Source organism: Gorilla gorilla, chromosome 8 (genome assembly GCF_029281585.2).
Source record: "Gorilla gorilla gorilla isolate KB3781 chromosome 8, NHGRI_mGorGor1-v2.1_pri, whole genome shotgun sequence".
Classification (NCBI taxonomy): Eukaryota; Metazoa; Chordata; class Mammalia; order Primates; family Hominidae; genus Gorilla; species Gorilla gorilla.
Window position 1 is genome coordinate 129,146,751 of NC_073232.2, and position 16,577 is coordinate 129,163,327.

Below are 16,577 nucleotides of genomic sequence, written 5' to 3' on the forward strand. Positions count from 1 at the left end.
GATATTCGTTTGTACAGCTCTCTGGGAACTTATATCTTAGTTCGGGACAAAAGTCACTAATACATAAAATAATTGGAGCAAAAGATAAGGTGATAGATGACTGTGTGCTAGATTGAGGGACAGATCCCTATATGCCTATTAAAGGAATTCAGGGATGGAAAAGATCCTTGGAGGCTGTATATCCAGGAAGGCTTTGGCTTGGACTTAGAAGGATGTTCAGGAATTACAGAGGCAAAAAAGCAAGCTCCTTGAACCTGGGAATCGGAGGTTGCAGTGAGCCGAGATTGCACCACTGCACTCCAGCCTGGACAACAGAGCGAGACTCTGTCTCAAAAAAAAAAAAAGCAATCTCCTTTTCCTTTTCTTAGTAACTGCCCTAGTTTTGGCCGTGCTTACTCTCACCTCATCTCTCCCTCTATCTAGTTCATCCTGCAGAGTGCTGCCAGAGCAGTGTCCTAACATGCAAGTCTGACCACACTTCTCTTCCTCAGAACCTCCTGTGGCTTTCCCGTGCTTGCTGGCCTTCGTGTGTGTGGTTCACAGTGCTCAGCCCCTCCCTCTGGTAACAGGCGCATCTCCCACTCCCTGCCCTCCTCCTCTACACCGAATCGAATCACTGACTGTTCCCTAAAGCCAGAAGTTTCCTACCTCCCTCCCCTTTGCTTGTCCCATTCCCTCTCCCTGAAGTATCTGCTCACCACATCTCCCCCTTGACTGGCACTGAAACACTATACCTCCTCCAGTGTTCAGCTCCAATGTCATTTCTTCTGTCCCTCTCCAACGTTGATATGGCTTGGCTCTATCCCCTCCCAAACCTCATCTTGAATTGTACTGCTCACAATCCCCACATATAACATGTGGGGAGGGACCGGGTGGGAGGTAATTAAATTATGGGGGTGGTTACTCTCATGCTGTTCTCATGATAGTGAGTTCTCATGAGAGCTGATGGTTTTATAAGGGGCTTCCCCGCTTCACTTTGCACTTCTCCTTCCTGCCCTCATGTGAAGAAGGATGTGTTTGCTTCTCCCTCCACCATGATTGTAAGTTTCCTGAGGCCTCCCCAGCTGTGCAGAACTGTGAGTCAATTAAACCTCTTTCCTTTATAAATTACCCAGTCTCAGGCAGTCCTTGATAGCAGTGTGAGAACAAACTAAGACAGACATATTAGAGGAATTCACACATGGTAAAGATCCTTGTAGGCAATAACAATACAATTTATTCCATCATCATAAAACCGAATGATTGAGAGAGTTTTGGATTGGGAATGTGGCAGATCTGGTTTTGATTCTTATCTCCGCCACTTCCTCACTGTGACAGAGTTACACTGATGGTCCTCCAAGGAACTACACTTCCAGTGTGAACACCTTTTTGTAAGTTCCTCCCACACTGACTCTGGACTTGGCTATGTCACTTACTTTGATCAATAGGACCTTGACAAACATGATACAAACAGAGAGTTGATAAGTGCTGGCATACTGAAGCTTGTCCTCTCGGAATCTAGTCATCATGCTGTGAGGATGTCCCAATTACCCTACTGGAAAGAGAGAGGTTGTGTAGAGAAAGACCCTGGCAGATACGAGACCCCTCGGGATATCCTGTGTGAAAGATAGATGCCCAGCCAACCCCTCACTGTGCCAGCCATCCCAGCTATGGCACTGGACATTGAGTGAAAACAGCTTGGATATGCTGGCTCCTGTCAAGCCTCCAGATGATTACATCTGCATAAGGGACTCCAGAGAAGCCCAGTAAATGAATTTCCCAGTTGAAGCCCCACCCAGATTACAGGACCATGAGCAAGTTAATGGTTTAAACCACTAAGGTTTGGGGTGGTCTGTTACAAAGCAGTAGATAATGAAAACATTAGCTGAGTGATCTTGGACAGTTAATTTTTGTGGAACTGTCTGCCCATCTGTGGGATGGAGATGATATCACATAGCTTAGAGAGTTGAATGTAATGACATAATGTATATACAGTGCCCAGGGATGTCACTGACATTTATTAATTTATACAAGATTTAATTTATAGAATCCTATATATGTCAGGCCCTGTGGTTTGAGATATAGTGATAAAGAAGTCATTCTTTCAAAGCCCATATTAAGCACTTTAAAAAATGTTAGTTCCTTTCCTCTCCTAACACAACGCGTGGCACATTATAGGTGCTTGGTGCTTGTTAAACTGAACTCACTGTAACACACAGAGTGTAAGCTAAGTAACATTTTTGCTCTCCTGATTCTAAATTCATTTAGGCACTTACTCTGCAACATACAAACCACCATTTAAAAAATCCACGGATAGCTTGAAAATGAGCTCTTGCTTAATACTTCTGGGGCGCCACCTCTGAACTGGCATGTCGCTGTGGGTATTAGATGACCTGTTGTCCAGGTTGAAGTCACTGGATTTTGAACTGAAAGATCAGAGACCTGGTCTGCTTAATGAAAGCAAAGCCCAATCCTATCTGGTAATCCAGAGAGCAATAAAGGTGTGCCTTCACCTTCCCTCCTTCCAGTCTCTCCTAGCTCCTGCTCCTCTGCACAGAAACACCGTCCTGAGCCTTTTCTTGCAGGCTTCTCGATTGGGCTTTCTATCTCAGCTTCTCTTTCTTCAGTCTCCTTCTTGGATCACTTCCAAATGGCTTCTGCTTTTCCACCTCAATGAAACTGCAATTACTAAGGCTCCCAACAAGCCTCTTTGAACACATAGGACTATGCATGAACTGATGGTAAGATACAGCCATTGCATAAGTCTTCACCACTAAAATATCACATGCCTTGCTGGAGGAATAAAAATGAGCCCATGTGCCGGGCGCGGTGGCTCACGGCTGTAATCCCAGCACTTTGGGAGGCTGAGGCAGGCGGATCACGAGGTCAGGAGTTTGAAACTAGCCTGGCCAACATGTTGAAACCCCATCTCTACTAAAAATACAAAAGAATTAGCCAGCTGTTTTGGTGCACGCCTGTAATCCCAGCTACTCAGAAGGCTGAGGCAGGAGAATCGCTTGAACCCAGGAGGCAGAGGTTGCCGTGAGCAGAGATCATGCCATTGTACTCCAGCCTGGGTGACAGAGTGAGACTCTGTCTTAAAAAAAAAAAAAAAAAAAATCAGCCCATGTCAGGTTTCTGAAATTCGAATGCATCATGGTGTTCTAGAGACCAGTTGGTTTCTGTATCTTGAAACAAGGGGGCTGGGCACAGTGGCTGACACCTGTAATCCCAGCACTTTGGAAGGCTGAGGCGGAAGGATTGCTTGAGGCCAGGAGTTTGAGACCAGCCTGAGCAACATAATAAGATTCTGTATCTACAAAATGTAAAAATTAGCCAGGTGTGGTGGTGTGTGCCTATGGTCCCAGCTACTCGGGAGGCTGAGGTGGGAGAATCACTTGAGCCTGGGAAGTTGAGGCTGCAGTGAGCCGTGATGGTGCCACTGCACTCCAGCCTGGCTGACAGAGCAAGACCCTGGCTCAAAAAAAAAAAAAAAAAAGAAAGAAAGAAAAAGAAAAGAGGGATAGCTTAGGCAACTGAATTGACTATAAGAAGGCCTGCTAGCCTGTAATCCCAGCACTTTGGGAGGCCAAGGTGGGTGAATCACGAGGTCAAGAGATCAAGACTATCCTGGCCAACATGGTGAAACCCCATCTCTACTAAAAATACAAAAATTAGCTGAGCATGATGGCGCACGCCTGTAGTCCCTGCTACTCGGGAGGCTGAGGAAGGAGAACTGCTTGAATCTGGGAGGTGGAGATTGCAGTGAGCTGAGATCGCGCCACTGCACTCCAGCCTGGCAACAGAGTGAGACCGTCTCTGTTGAAGAAGGCCTGCTAATCAGTGACACAGGGCCTTTCAATTAAGAAACGTATGCAAGTTTCTGTTGAGAGTTCAACATACACCAAATTGCCCCATATACCAGAGACTCAGGAGTGGGCTGAATCCATATCTCGGTACGTAACGGCAGGGCAGTTCTCACAGAACTGCTAGTCTAATCCTGGCATCAGGAAGAATACTCATGGAGAGGTTTGGTAGAAACTAGAGTCAATGTGAATGACCTTTTGAAGATAAATTAGATATGGTATTGTGACTTTTTTCCCCAAACACCAACTTGAACCAGATGATTTTTGTTCTTTTGTGTGTGTTGAAGGCAAACTGCTTTTCTAAACTTGCAAAGCCTCCCACCATATGCAAAATAGTGGGGAAAGACGTACTAGATGGACTGGGGCTTCCAACCCTGCAAGTGGACATATTCTGCACCATTCAAAACTTTCCCAAGGTATGAGGCAGTTTAAGTGTGTTCTTTAATGTCCTGGCCCCACTGCATTTATTAGCAACACTTGTCTAAGCTGTAGAAAATTAATGTTTTGAAATTCAGTGTTTGTGAAATATATTTCATAGGTAGTCATGTAAGCATGAATCATAGCATCAACCATGATGGCTTTATTATGTTTAAGTGTAATTTTGATACAGACATGACATGCTAGCCTGAGGATGATCCAACATGGATAATGGAAATGAGGCAAAAATAGTTTATAAACTCTGACATTACTCATGTGATAGCTGCTATAAATCTACATGTAGGTTTATAGATTAGTCTATTTACCTAGACATTTATAGATGTTAGACTGACCTAAAGAAAGAAAATAATTTACTTTAATAATTTTAACAATTCGTTTTAATTCACTTTGCTACATATTTGTTAGACATAATTTTTGCTATAGTCTCTGGTAGGAGAATAATGATGATTAAGTCTGATTTTTATTGTTATTTATTGGAGAGGTAGTGATAAAAATGAAGTTTGATGCAGGGTTTTTCTAAGGGTATTTTAAGTGTTCTATGAAGCCGAGTTCCATAGTGTTTCAACAGCTATAAAAATATCTCAAAGAAAATTATATATTCTCATTGTCCCCTTGAAATTGGTGGTAAAATTTCATGCATGTTAAAAGCTGGATTCATTTAATTTCCTCTTTCTGGGAGAGGTAGGGAAAGTGTTGAACACATTTATATGATTTTCAGAACGTATGTTCTGTGGTGATCTCGACTCATTTTGAAGTCCATGAGAACGCTCTGCCCGAGCTGGCCGAGGCGGAGGAGGCAGAGAGGGCCAGCGCGGTGAGCACTGCCGTGCAGTGGGTCAACAGCACCATCACGCACGAGCTCCAGGGGATGGCACCCTCTGACCAGGCAGAGGTGGATCACCTACTCAGGTACAGCTTCCACTTTGAAATATAAACATCAAGTACAAGCCGGGCACAGTGGCTCACGCCTGTAATCCCAGCACTTTGGGAGGCCGAGGCGGGCAGATCACGAAGTCAGGAGGTCGAGACCACGGTGAAACCCCGTCTCTACTAAAAATACAAAAAATTAGCCGGGCATGGTGGCGGGCGCCTGTAGTCCCAGCTACTCGGGAGGCTGAGGCAGGAGAATGGCGTGAACCCGGGAGGCGGAGCTTGCAGTGAGCTGAGATCGCGCCACTGGACTCCAGCCTGGGCGACAGAGCGAGACTGTCTCAAAAAAAAAAAAAAAAAAGAAAATCAAGTACAAATATACGTCCATTATCTTTCCATTTCACCTGCCAATAAAATGGGTCTGTCAAATCTATAGAATTGGGAAGTCAGTTTACAAAGCGTATGTGAAAGCAGCAACATTTAGCATAAAATTTGCTTTTCTCCTGAAAACCATGTAGTTAACACCTTACTATGTAACACTACATAGGGCTTTTCGGTCTCTTTTCATGTATAGAGCTTTCCTAAGACTTAGTAAAAAGCTTATCAGAAAAAGAATCCGATTATGAATCCAGAGGATGCCTTTTTCTTCTCCCCACCTGTCACATGCCACCTGTGAGCTCCTCATATCCTTTTATTTAGTCACAACAGCTGACACTTACATTCCATCCTCCAGCCACAACTAAGTCTCCCATGCTTTGCCCATAGGTTGACTCAAACACGCTAACAAGGAAGCATTTACTAGGGCTATGGAAATGTTCTTCATTCCCCAACCAAGTAGTGAGTTAGAATCATTTTCCTGTTTGTGCAGGTCCAATACCACACCCCTTGGCCAATAGAAGGTCAATTGGATTCTCTTTTCTTAAGCTTTATCACTTACTTAATTGTATATAACATTTTAGTTTGCTTCAGAGTAAGATAATGACCTTTGTAACAGAAACTTTTTTTTTTTTTTTTGAGATGGAGTCTTCCTCTGTCACCCAGGCTGGAGTGCAGTGGCATGATCTCGGCTCACCACAATCTCCATCTCCCAGGTTCAAGTGATTCTCCTGCCTCAGCCTCTTGAGTAGCTGGGATTACATGCACTTGCCACCATGCCCAGCTAATTTTTTATTTTTAGTAGAAATGGGTTTTCACCATGTTGGCCAGGCTGGTCAAGAATTCCTGACCTCAAGTGATCCACCTGCCTCGGCCTCCCAAAGTGCTGGGATTAGAGGCATGAGCCACTGCGCCCAGCCAAGAAACTTTTTTGAATAGTTTTGGGTTTTCTTGGAGTTTCTGAATGCTATTCCTTTATTCCTTTTTTTTTCCCTTCATGTGCTATTATCATTTTCTTAGTTTATTATTTTTTTCTCAAGCTCTCAGTTACATCTTATATTTTATTACACTCCTTTTTTTCCTGGCATTTTCCCTCCCCAAACCACCCATCTGGACTGGTTCTTCTGTAGACCAACTACAGAGATGCCATAAAAACCTCATTGTTCTCCTGTTTCTGGAACCCACATTCTTTTCTTTCATGATTTGCTGGATTGTATCCTTTAAAAGTAAGGATGAGAAAGGGTATATGGGATGTAAAGTTTCTTAGTTATTTTATGTGTGGGAATGTTGATACTTTGCCCCCATGGTTGATAGTTTAGCTGAGTATAGAATTCTCTGTTGAAATCAATTTCTCTCATACTTTAAAGGCATTGCCCTACTGGCATCTGGATTATTAATACATCTGATGCAAATCTGATTCCTATGTCTTTGTTTTTTATTTGCCTGGTTTTTTGCCTATAGAAACTTTTAGCCTCTTCTTTTTATTTTGGGGTGCTGAAATTTTACATAAATGCATCTAAGTGGGATTTCCAAAAGTTTTTTTAAATATTAACCCTAAGTGTCAAGAAAAAAGAAAGGAAGTCCTCTCTATTTATATGCTATATTTCACTCTATTCTTGACACATTTGTTTTCTGATGGTCATTTATACAAAAAGGAAATACTGTAACCCACAATAAAATTACATCTTCAAGTTTTACTCTAAAAATGCAACCCAGGGTGCTCAAATAATTTAAAAATGAGCACCTGAAATCTTTAAACATTTATTTCCATGCCAAAATGAATTTCAGTTCTTGAATGCAGTTTTATAACAGCATCATTGTTTACTGGCTTTGAAAATTAAAGTTGATTTGTTCTTAAGTAGCTGAAAAGCAGTTATTTATTGAAATATATGGGGTCATGTCTAAAACATGACCAAAATCACAGAGTGATATTCCTAAATATCCCACTATAAAGCCATATTTTCTTGCTATTAAGGATATTCTTCGCAAGTAAAGTACAAGAAGATAAGGAGAGAAAAGAATTGGAAAAGAGCCTGGAATACTCAACAGTGCCTACACTTCTACCTCCAGTACCACCACCACCACCCCCTCCACCTCCTACCAAAAAAAAGGGGCAAAAGCCAGGTTGGTTGGTGACTTATCTTGCAGAGTCGTTAGTAACAAATGTGTGAGGAAGAAAGGCTGAAGCCTGGACTGCCTTTCTGAGTCTCTTGGCTACAGACCTAGTTTGGGCTCACGGCCAAAAGCCACCCATCCTATGCCACATCCTCACTCAAAGATTTTGCCCCCATCCCACTCTCCTTTTTATTTGTAAAATAAAACAGTTTCTCACCCAGAGGTGATAAATACTTATTATTAAATAAGGTGCATTGAGCGGTGCCAAATTGGGGGTAGAGTGGGAGGGGATGGCATGGGAGACCTTTCACCTCCTTTCAAAATTTCCATTAGCTAATCCAAAAGCCACTCCATATCTTAGAGTTTTGATTCCTTTGATATGAACAACCAACATTTTCTCAATCCTATGTAAAATAAACATTTTCTTTATGAAACTTTATTTTAAAGCAAATAATAGAAATTATCACTTCAATTTGCCCTTGCTCCATGCCTTCCAACAGATTGCTAACCTCAGCCCCTGCAGTACTGTTCATTCTGGAGCTGCTCTTGGTATAATAACAGGGTTTTGTATGTCTGCTGAACTAGAACATGCTCCTTGAGGGCATGAATCATGTTTATTCCACTTGCCATTGCCCGTATCTAGCATGATGCCAGGCACGAACCATACACCCAATTAATGCGGGTTCCACTGAGTAAGAAAGCACCAGAACCAGGAAGGGACCAAACAGACCAGGGAGGCAGGGTACCTTATTTCATAGATCCAGATGCTGAGGCCCAGAGAGGTGAAGAGATTTGCCCCGAGACAAAAGAATTATGTTTGAGCAATCTTCCCATGGGAGGGTGGGATGGCCACTACTGAGTTATAAGTAGAGACCAACATGGTTGTTCGTTTGATGGTTGCTTTTGACTAATAGAATGTGGAACTTAAGGGAAGAAGTGGGAGGGCACAGCTATTTGCTAAGCGCTCATTAAGCGTGAGGTGCTGAAATATCTTATCTCCACTGGGGACCTGAACCACATCCACAGCTGTGAAGGAACGGACAAGAGGAACACTAGAGATGTATGATGGACTCTGTCCGGACCTCATGAGACAGGGAGGCTGAGAACATATTCTAGTGAAAGATGGGTAAGGAATGTGGGTCGATGATTGGATCTGAAAGGCACTGCTAAAGAACGTAAACGACACAGAACAAGGCATTGGTTTGGTGTTGGTGAGAAAGACAGCAAGTTAGATATATTCATGCAGAGATGTTCAGCAGAAAGTTGAGTGTGCAGCAGCTATGGTGAAATATAGAAAAACAAATGATTTGAAATTTAAAGACAGTTCAAATCCTCTATCTATTTTCTGTTACATGTTGGGCAAGTCTTTTAACCCCTCTAAGCCCCAGTTTATGTATGGGTAAATGTAGAATAAAAATATCTACCTCATATGATTGATGAAGGAATTAATATTAAGTGGCCTAAAATGTCTTAGACAGGCAAAATCCATGGCTAATGATTATTTGAGAATCTTAAGCAAAACCAAACAGAAAACTTTTTGGGGGTTGAGGTAGAGCATTTGTTGTTCCCAGCCTCGGCTTTCATCCTTTCTTTTTCCTGGGTCTTTCCATCTGTAAGTAAAGCATTTAGAAATACAGTCTTACTCTCAATATTTCTCCATCCAGGGAGGAAGGATACTATTACAGAGAAACCTATTGCACCTGCAGAGCCTGTTGAGCCTGTACTCAGTGGCAGTATGGCCATAGGGGCCGTGTCACTAGCTGTTGCCAAAGCCTGTGCCATGCTGCTTAATAAGCCTCTGTACTTAAGTATCGCTCTACTGAAGCACAATCAGGTTAGCATCTATGAAGTTCCATTAAAACGAGCCATGAGTATCTCAATATGGATGAACCCTGTTTCTCATTTTCCCTCGTTTTCCCCCTATTTCAGGAACAGCCAACAACGCTATCTATGCCTTTGCTGATGGTATCGCTGGTCAGCTGTGGGAAGTCATCATCTGGGAAGCTCAATTTAATGAAAGAAGTGATTTGTATACCCCATCCTGAATTAACAACCAAACAAGTACCTTACATTATCTTAAATTACCTTTTCTAAAAATATATATAAATATAAATATATATATATATATATACTCCGTCATTGATGAACTTTTAGTGGGGAATTAAAGATAAAATGAGAAAAAAAATATTTTAGGAAATCAGAGAAGTGGGAAGAAAGACCTCAAACCAAAGGGAACACATGTAGAGCACCTTAGATGTCTGGTTTCATTACAGCACTGGCTCATGCTGGTGACTCACAGAGAAGCCATGGCTGAGAAACTCTGCAGACCTAGAAAGTGCTGCAAGGTTGTTATTTGGGGGCATCTTATTTACTCTGCACTGTGCCCTATGGCAGCAGCAAGTGAAAGCTAGCACTTCCTAGCAGCCCACTCTGTTAAGTAAGAACTCCAGGACTTGCCTGGCACCTATGAGACTTTTAGTGCATATTTGTGGAGTGAATAAATCTCAAGTTGCAGGTTCACCACTCAGAGGTGTGCAAGGATCTATACTGCTCCTCAGTAGCCTGAGTCAATATGCCTCTTTAAATCTTCATGAAGACCAAAGGTTCATGATCTATAGGAGATGCTTTCTAAAAAAGTACGGAAAGCTTTCCCCAAGCCCCCTCCAGTAATAAGTTGAGTGATATTTTATCTTAGTGGAAATCAGTAAGAAAAAAAAAATCAAGATTTTTCATGATAAAGAATTCTTTCTTAAAATAGTTATTGCCTTACAGTTTATCAGTTGCAGAAGAATACTATTTATATCTGGCTTATCATCTGTCAGATCGTATTCAGATCCTGGTGTCAGGATCTTTCCTTTAATTAGTATCTGTTGAGCTGTTTGCATACCAGAGCACGAGGAATGCCATTCTTTATCAGGTCTTTGTATGTAGATCTCATCATCACAACATACTTTTCTACTTTTTAAGGGACAGTAGATTTATACTGATTCAGCCACTCTAATCCAGACTACCTTGGTGATCTGTGACATGTATTGTGGGAAAGTTATCTAGGTTGGCCAGGCATGGTGCCTCACGCCTGTAATCCCAGCACTTTGGGAGGCCAAGATGGGAGGATGGCCTGAGGTCAGGAGTTTGAGACCAGCCTGGCCAACATGGCAAAACCCCGTCTCTACTAAAAATACAAAAATTAGCCAGGCATGATGGTGCACGCCTGTCATCCCAGCTACTTGGGAGGTTGAGGCAAGGGAATTGCTTGAACAATTCGGAGTTTGCAGTAGGCTGAGATCATGCCACTGCGCTCCAGCCTGGGCAACAGAGTGAAACTCCATCTCAAAAAAAAAAAAAAAAAATAGAAGAAGAAGAAACTTATCCAGGTTGGTCCAGAGACCATAAAAGAGGATGAAGCTAACTTGATCCAAGCAACTGAACCAGTCAGTTCTGAAAGGTCGAAGAGAGGCTACTGAGGGAGAAGAACCTCTCATTCACATTCAACCCAATGAAAACTGGGGCAAAGATTAACATTTAATCTACTGATTTTGTAGAGCATATCATCTGCTAATCAGGGACTCTACAAATACTCTGAGTTAGAAATAGCCGCGTGTTATAAGTTTTTATACTTAAATTTTCTAGTCTGCAACTGTGGAAGATCATGGTTGTTCTACTTACAGGGTGTCGAGATGCTTATGGAAATTCAGAAACATATCAACAAAATAATTGAAATGGTATGTAAAGAGATTCTATGGTATCTAGTTACTGACACTTAGACACCTTCTAGCATGCAACTTGTAGTTCATTTGGACTTAAATCAATTGTGGTTGATATGGAGAATGTATTTATTGGCTTTGGGTTTCCCCCAAGAACCAAGTGTATCCATGTCCTCAGTGGCTATGGATCCAGCCTCTAATGGTACTTAACAATCTCATTTCAATTTCTGGGGCAAATGGCTTTGTGCTAAGATCATCCCTTAGGATTTACTAAGAAAGAAAGGATGTGGCCCCCACGATATGAGAGGCAGCTTGATGGAATGAAGGCACAGACTCTTGTGCCTGCATTAGGATCCTGGTGTTGAGCAAACAAGGGCCCCTGGCAGAGCAGCCCTCTTAGGAGCAGTCACAGACGCAGGCGTATGAGTCGCCAGTTGTCCCATCATGTTCTAAATGGGCAGTGCACAGTGATATGGCAGGGCTGAGGCCAGGAGAGGGACCCAATCCTTGTCTGTGGGGCTTCACACACACACACACACACACACACACACACACACACACACGCACACACCTTTTATTTTGGAATACCTCTCACCCAGTTTCCCCCAATGTTAATGATATATTACATGGTATATTTGTCAAAACTAAGAAACCAAAATGGTACACTACTAATAACTAACTCCAGACTTGATTCAAATTTCACTGGTTTTTCCACTAATGTCCTTTTTCTGTTCTAGGATCCAATCCAGGATCCCACATTGCATTTAGCCTGAGGCTTTTAAGCTGTGTGATTAGGAAGCAGTAGGGCTGAGGACCCAGTAGGATGGGGCTGGGATACAATAGCAGTGTAACATGGAGGCACTTTGGTTTTAACTCTGTCTCACCAGCACAGAGTGTGACTGCAGGCAGGGGGCACGGGCCCCTCCCCTGCTGCAATGGGGGTTGGCTGGCTGGGGCCCAGTCCCTGCAGTTGATCAGAATTGCTTTAAGCAATTCCAGGCTGGAGCTGGTTTCCATGGTGCTTTTCAGGAGGCCAGCTTCTTTTCTGGGTGACCAGCCTGTAGAGACTCAGACGTCGACAAGTTAGCTCTGATGTTGCACTCTGCTTTGCCATTCATAACTCCGTGACCTTGGGCCAATTCCATAGCCTCTCTGCCTTGGGTTCCTCATCTATAAAATGGAGATGATCAGTACCCAAATCATGAAGGTGACCGTGAAGAGTAAACAAGTGTAACATGAAACACGCTGCATCAGGAGCCGGTGCCACAGGAAGCCATACCTGGTGTTGGTTGTGTCAGAGCAGGTGAAGGAAACCCACCTGAGCATTCTACAATTCATCCTTCTAAATTTCTTTTAAAAGTTTTTCAGCTGGGTGCGGTGGCTCACGCCTGTAATCCCAACACTTTGGGAGGCCAAGGCAGGTGGATCACCTGAGGTCAGGAGTTTGACACCAGTCTGGCCAACATGGTGAAACCCTGTCTTTACTAAAAATACAAAAAAATTAGCTGGGCATTGTGGCAGGCGCCTGTAATCCCAGCTATTCGGGAGGCTGAGGCAGGAGAATTGCTTGAACCCGGGAGGCGGAGGTTGCAGAGAGCCAAGATCGTGCCATTGCACTCCAGCCTGGGCAACAAGAATGAAACTCCGTCTCAAAAAAAAAATTTGTTTTTTAGAATTTTCTTGAATTCTAAAATCTTTCCTGACATTCTGTCTTTTAAATGTTTTATTTACTTTGTGATTACACAAGTAGCTCATGAATGTTCTTGTGAAAATTCAAATACTGATAGAGCTACCCTCCCACAACCACCTCCTACAGACTGCCACCCTCAGCACAGTCCCTTCTCTAAAGGTAACCGCCGTTAAAAATTGAGTGTGGCCTTCCAGCCTTTTTAAAAAAATAAATAAGTAGATAGGTCAGGCGCAGTGGCTCACACCTGTAATCCCAGAACTTTGGGAGGCTGAGGCAGGCAAATCACCTGAGGTCAGGAGTTCAAGACCAGCCTGGCCAACATGGCAAAACCCCGTCTCTACTAAAAATACAAAAATTAACTGGGTATGATGGTGCACATTTGTAATCCCAGCTACTCGGGAGGCTGAGGCAGGAGAATCACTTGAACCCAGAAGGCAGAGGTTGCAGTGAGCCAAGATTGCACCACTGTAGTCCAGCCTGGGCAATAGAGTGAGACTCCATCTCGGGGGGGAAAAAAGATAAATACACAACAGAGAACAGTGTTTAAAATAATACAACAAATTATGCACAAATCATTCTGCAAATTGCTTTACTTCTTTGCCCTTTTCACTGAGGTGTTTATCTTTTATTGATATCTAGGAATTCTTTACATAATAAGGGATTTACTCCTTTATTTTATTTATTTATTTTTTGAGACAGAGTCTAGCTCTGTCACCCAGGCTGGAGTGCAGTGGCATGATTTCGGCTCACTGCAACCTCTGCTTTCCGGGTTCAAGCAATTCTCCTGCCTCAGCCTCCTGAGTGGCTGGGGTTACAGAGCCCAGCACCATGCCCAGCTAATTTTTGTATTTTTAGTAGAGACGGGGTTTCATTGTCTTGGGCAGGCTGGTCTCGAACTCCTGACCTTGTGATCCGCCCGCCTTGGCCTCCCAAAGTGCTGGGATTACAAGCATGAGCCACCACGCCCAGCCAATTCTTTATATACGGTAGACCTATTTTCCTGTATCATGTTGCCTGCCTTTAAATTGTATGATATGGAGTCATACCGATTTTTAAAATTTTTTGATGAAGTGAAATGTAGCAATCTGTTCTTTTAAGGCAGGGACTCTCAACCAGCAGTGATTTTGCCCAGGGGACATTTGGCAAGTCTGGAGACATCTGTAGTGGCCTTGGCTTGGAAGGAGAGTTCTGACCTCATTTTGTAAGCCGGGATCAGAGCTGCTACTGAGTGTCCTGCAATGTACAGGGCGGCCCCCACAGCGGGGTGATCTAGCCCCAAATGTCAATAGCGCCAAGGCTGAGGAAGCCTGCTTTAAGGCTGTTGCTTTGTGTGCCTTGTTTCATAAGGGGCTCCCTCTTCCTGGAATACTAATAATCCACAAGTATTTTTTTAAGTTAACTATGTACCATCCTGAGTGCTTTAATACTTTAACTCATTCAATCTGCATAACTGTATAGGTAGGTACTATTATTACCCCTATTACATAGATTAAGAACCTTGGGCCCAGCACTCACCCAAGACCCCCCAGGTCGTAGGTGGCCAAGCTGGCATTCAAACTCAGAATCCATGATCTTAATCAGATGCTAAACTGCCCCCAAATCACAGAATATGTTTTCTTCAAACACTTTTATAGTTTCAAAGATTTATTTATATCTTAATTTCACCTGGCCTTTATATCAATAGTGTGAAGCAGGGATCACATTTCTGTTGACTTTCCATGTGGTGTTACATGTTTGGAAGCTGCAGTGGGATTCTTAGTAATAGCTCCAACTAGTTCATTCATGTTTGAAGGAAAAGCAGTAAGGCACTTAGAGAAAGTTCAGATATCAAAAACCATCACTATGCTGTCGAAGTCACAAAGTTTAAGGTGTTAAAGATTATGTAGTGTAGCAGAAAGAGCACAATCTTTGAAGCAACAGATTTGGTTTCTATTATGGTTCTGCACTTAGGAGCTGCCACGGTGAGCCTCTTACGTATCCTGTCAATGCACTGGTTTCCTCATCTGTACAACTTTTAAATGCCTGCCTTGGCCAAGTGTGGTAGCACATGCCTATAATCCCAGCACTTTTGGGAGGCTGAGGTGGAGAGGCCAGGAGTTCAAGACCAGCCTGGGCAACACAGTGAGACCCTGTCTCTACAAAAAATAAAAAAAACAGCCAGGTGTGGTGGCACATGCCTGTAGTCTCAGCTCCTCAGGAGGTTGAGAAAGGAGGATGACTTCAGCCTGGGGAAGTCGAGGCTGCAAAGCCACGTTCAAGCCACTGCACTCCAGCCTGGGTGACAGAGCAAGACACTATCTCAAAACATAAATAAATGAAACTTCTCCTGAAGGAGGGTTATGCTTTTAATGGCTGCGTTTATCTAGAAGAAAACAGAACATAGGAAAGAGCAGGTTTGGAGGAAAAGGACTGGCAGAGTTAGAGACAGACAGGGTGGACATTTACAGGGAGGGCCTGGAGATTCACCAACTGGGTGGTTGTGACTCAGGCTAGCCCCATGTACAAGGAATGGCAGCATCCATAAAGAGAGAACACAGACACACTAAAGAGAGAAAAGTGCACTCCCAGGACAAACTTGGAAACCTCAGGAGTAAGAAAATTACTCCCAGATACTGCAGGGGAATCATATGCTCTAAGTCATGTGAATCAATCCTAAGTAGGATTGAGAATCAAAGGACTGATCTTTGCAGAGCTATATCTGATCATCAACCATGCTTATCACAGGAAGCACCAAGAACCTTAATGTGCTGTATTGACATGCATCATTGTCTCTTGATCTTGCAGCAGCAGATCACTGGCAAGATGTCTCATCTTGGCTGTTTAACCATTAACTGTGACTCCATAGAACAGCCACTGCTTCTAATACAGGAAATCTGTGCAAACCTGGGGCTAGAACTGGGAACAAATCTGCATCTAGCTATCAACTGTGCTGGACATGAGCTGATGGACTACGTAAGTTTCCACTTCAGAACATTCACTTCCTATTGAGATCCATGATTTTTAAATTAGAACTCAGAAAAAAAAGAGCTTATCTGAATATTGTCCAAACAGATCTTATTGTTTTTTATTAATATTGTGTGAAGGATCCAAATATAAATGGAACTGAGAAAACCAAATTAGCTAATGATCACAGAATAACATAACCATAAAATTTTTTAAATAGAAAATGTCATTATTATATATAGAAATTCTACAATAAAGATAAGTAAAATGAGTTACTTACATTGCAATCCTGAAAGCTACTGAAAAATAATTTAACAAACTGCATTTGGTTGATAAATGCTGAATTTGTCAAGCCTAAAAAGTGGATGAGTTGTAACTTATGATGTGATAGGCCCTTCCAGACATGTAGTTCTTAGAATTTATGCTGTGACTTTTTAAATATAAAAAATTTTCCAAGTTATTGAAGTTTATGAAGAAGATGTTTTTGTCCAACTAAACACATCACAGTGTTATCCACAGCCTGGGTTAGGAGTACAGAGCTTTAGTGATGTGATGAGACTCCACCTGGGGACCACCCACCTGAAGAGAAAGATTCTA

General features: G+C 42.7%; 1 protein-coding gene across 4 annotated transcripts in view; it reads left to right on the forward strand.

Moving 5' to 3' along the window:
* Positions 1-16,577, forward strand: part of ENO4 (enolase 4) — a 29,266-nt gene that overhangs the window by 1,956 nt on the left and 10,733 nt on the right. The window contains exons 2-8 of one of the 4 annotated variants that reach the window (XM_055353274.2): positions 4,133-4,261; positions 5,002-5,192; positions 7,504-7,652; positions 9,308-9,477; positions 9,573-9,704; positions 11,312-11,392; positions 15,822-15,989. In XM_055353274.2, coding sequence (XP_055209249.1) covers positions 4,133-4,261; positions 5,002-5,192; positions 7,504-7,652; positions 9,308-9,477; positions 9,573-9,704; positions 11,312-11,392; positions 15,822-15,989 — 1,020 coding nt within the window. The remainder of the gene's footprint in view (positions 1-4,132; positions 4,262-5,001; positions 5,193-7,503; positions 7,653-9,307; positions 9,478-9,572; positions 9,705-11,311; positions 11,393-15,821; positions 15,990-16,577) is intronic. The other 3 variants (XM_055353275.2, XM_055353276.2, XM_063710536.1) reach the window with 3 other exon arrangements.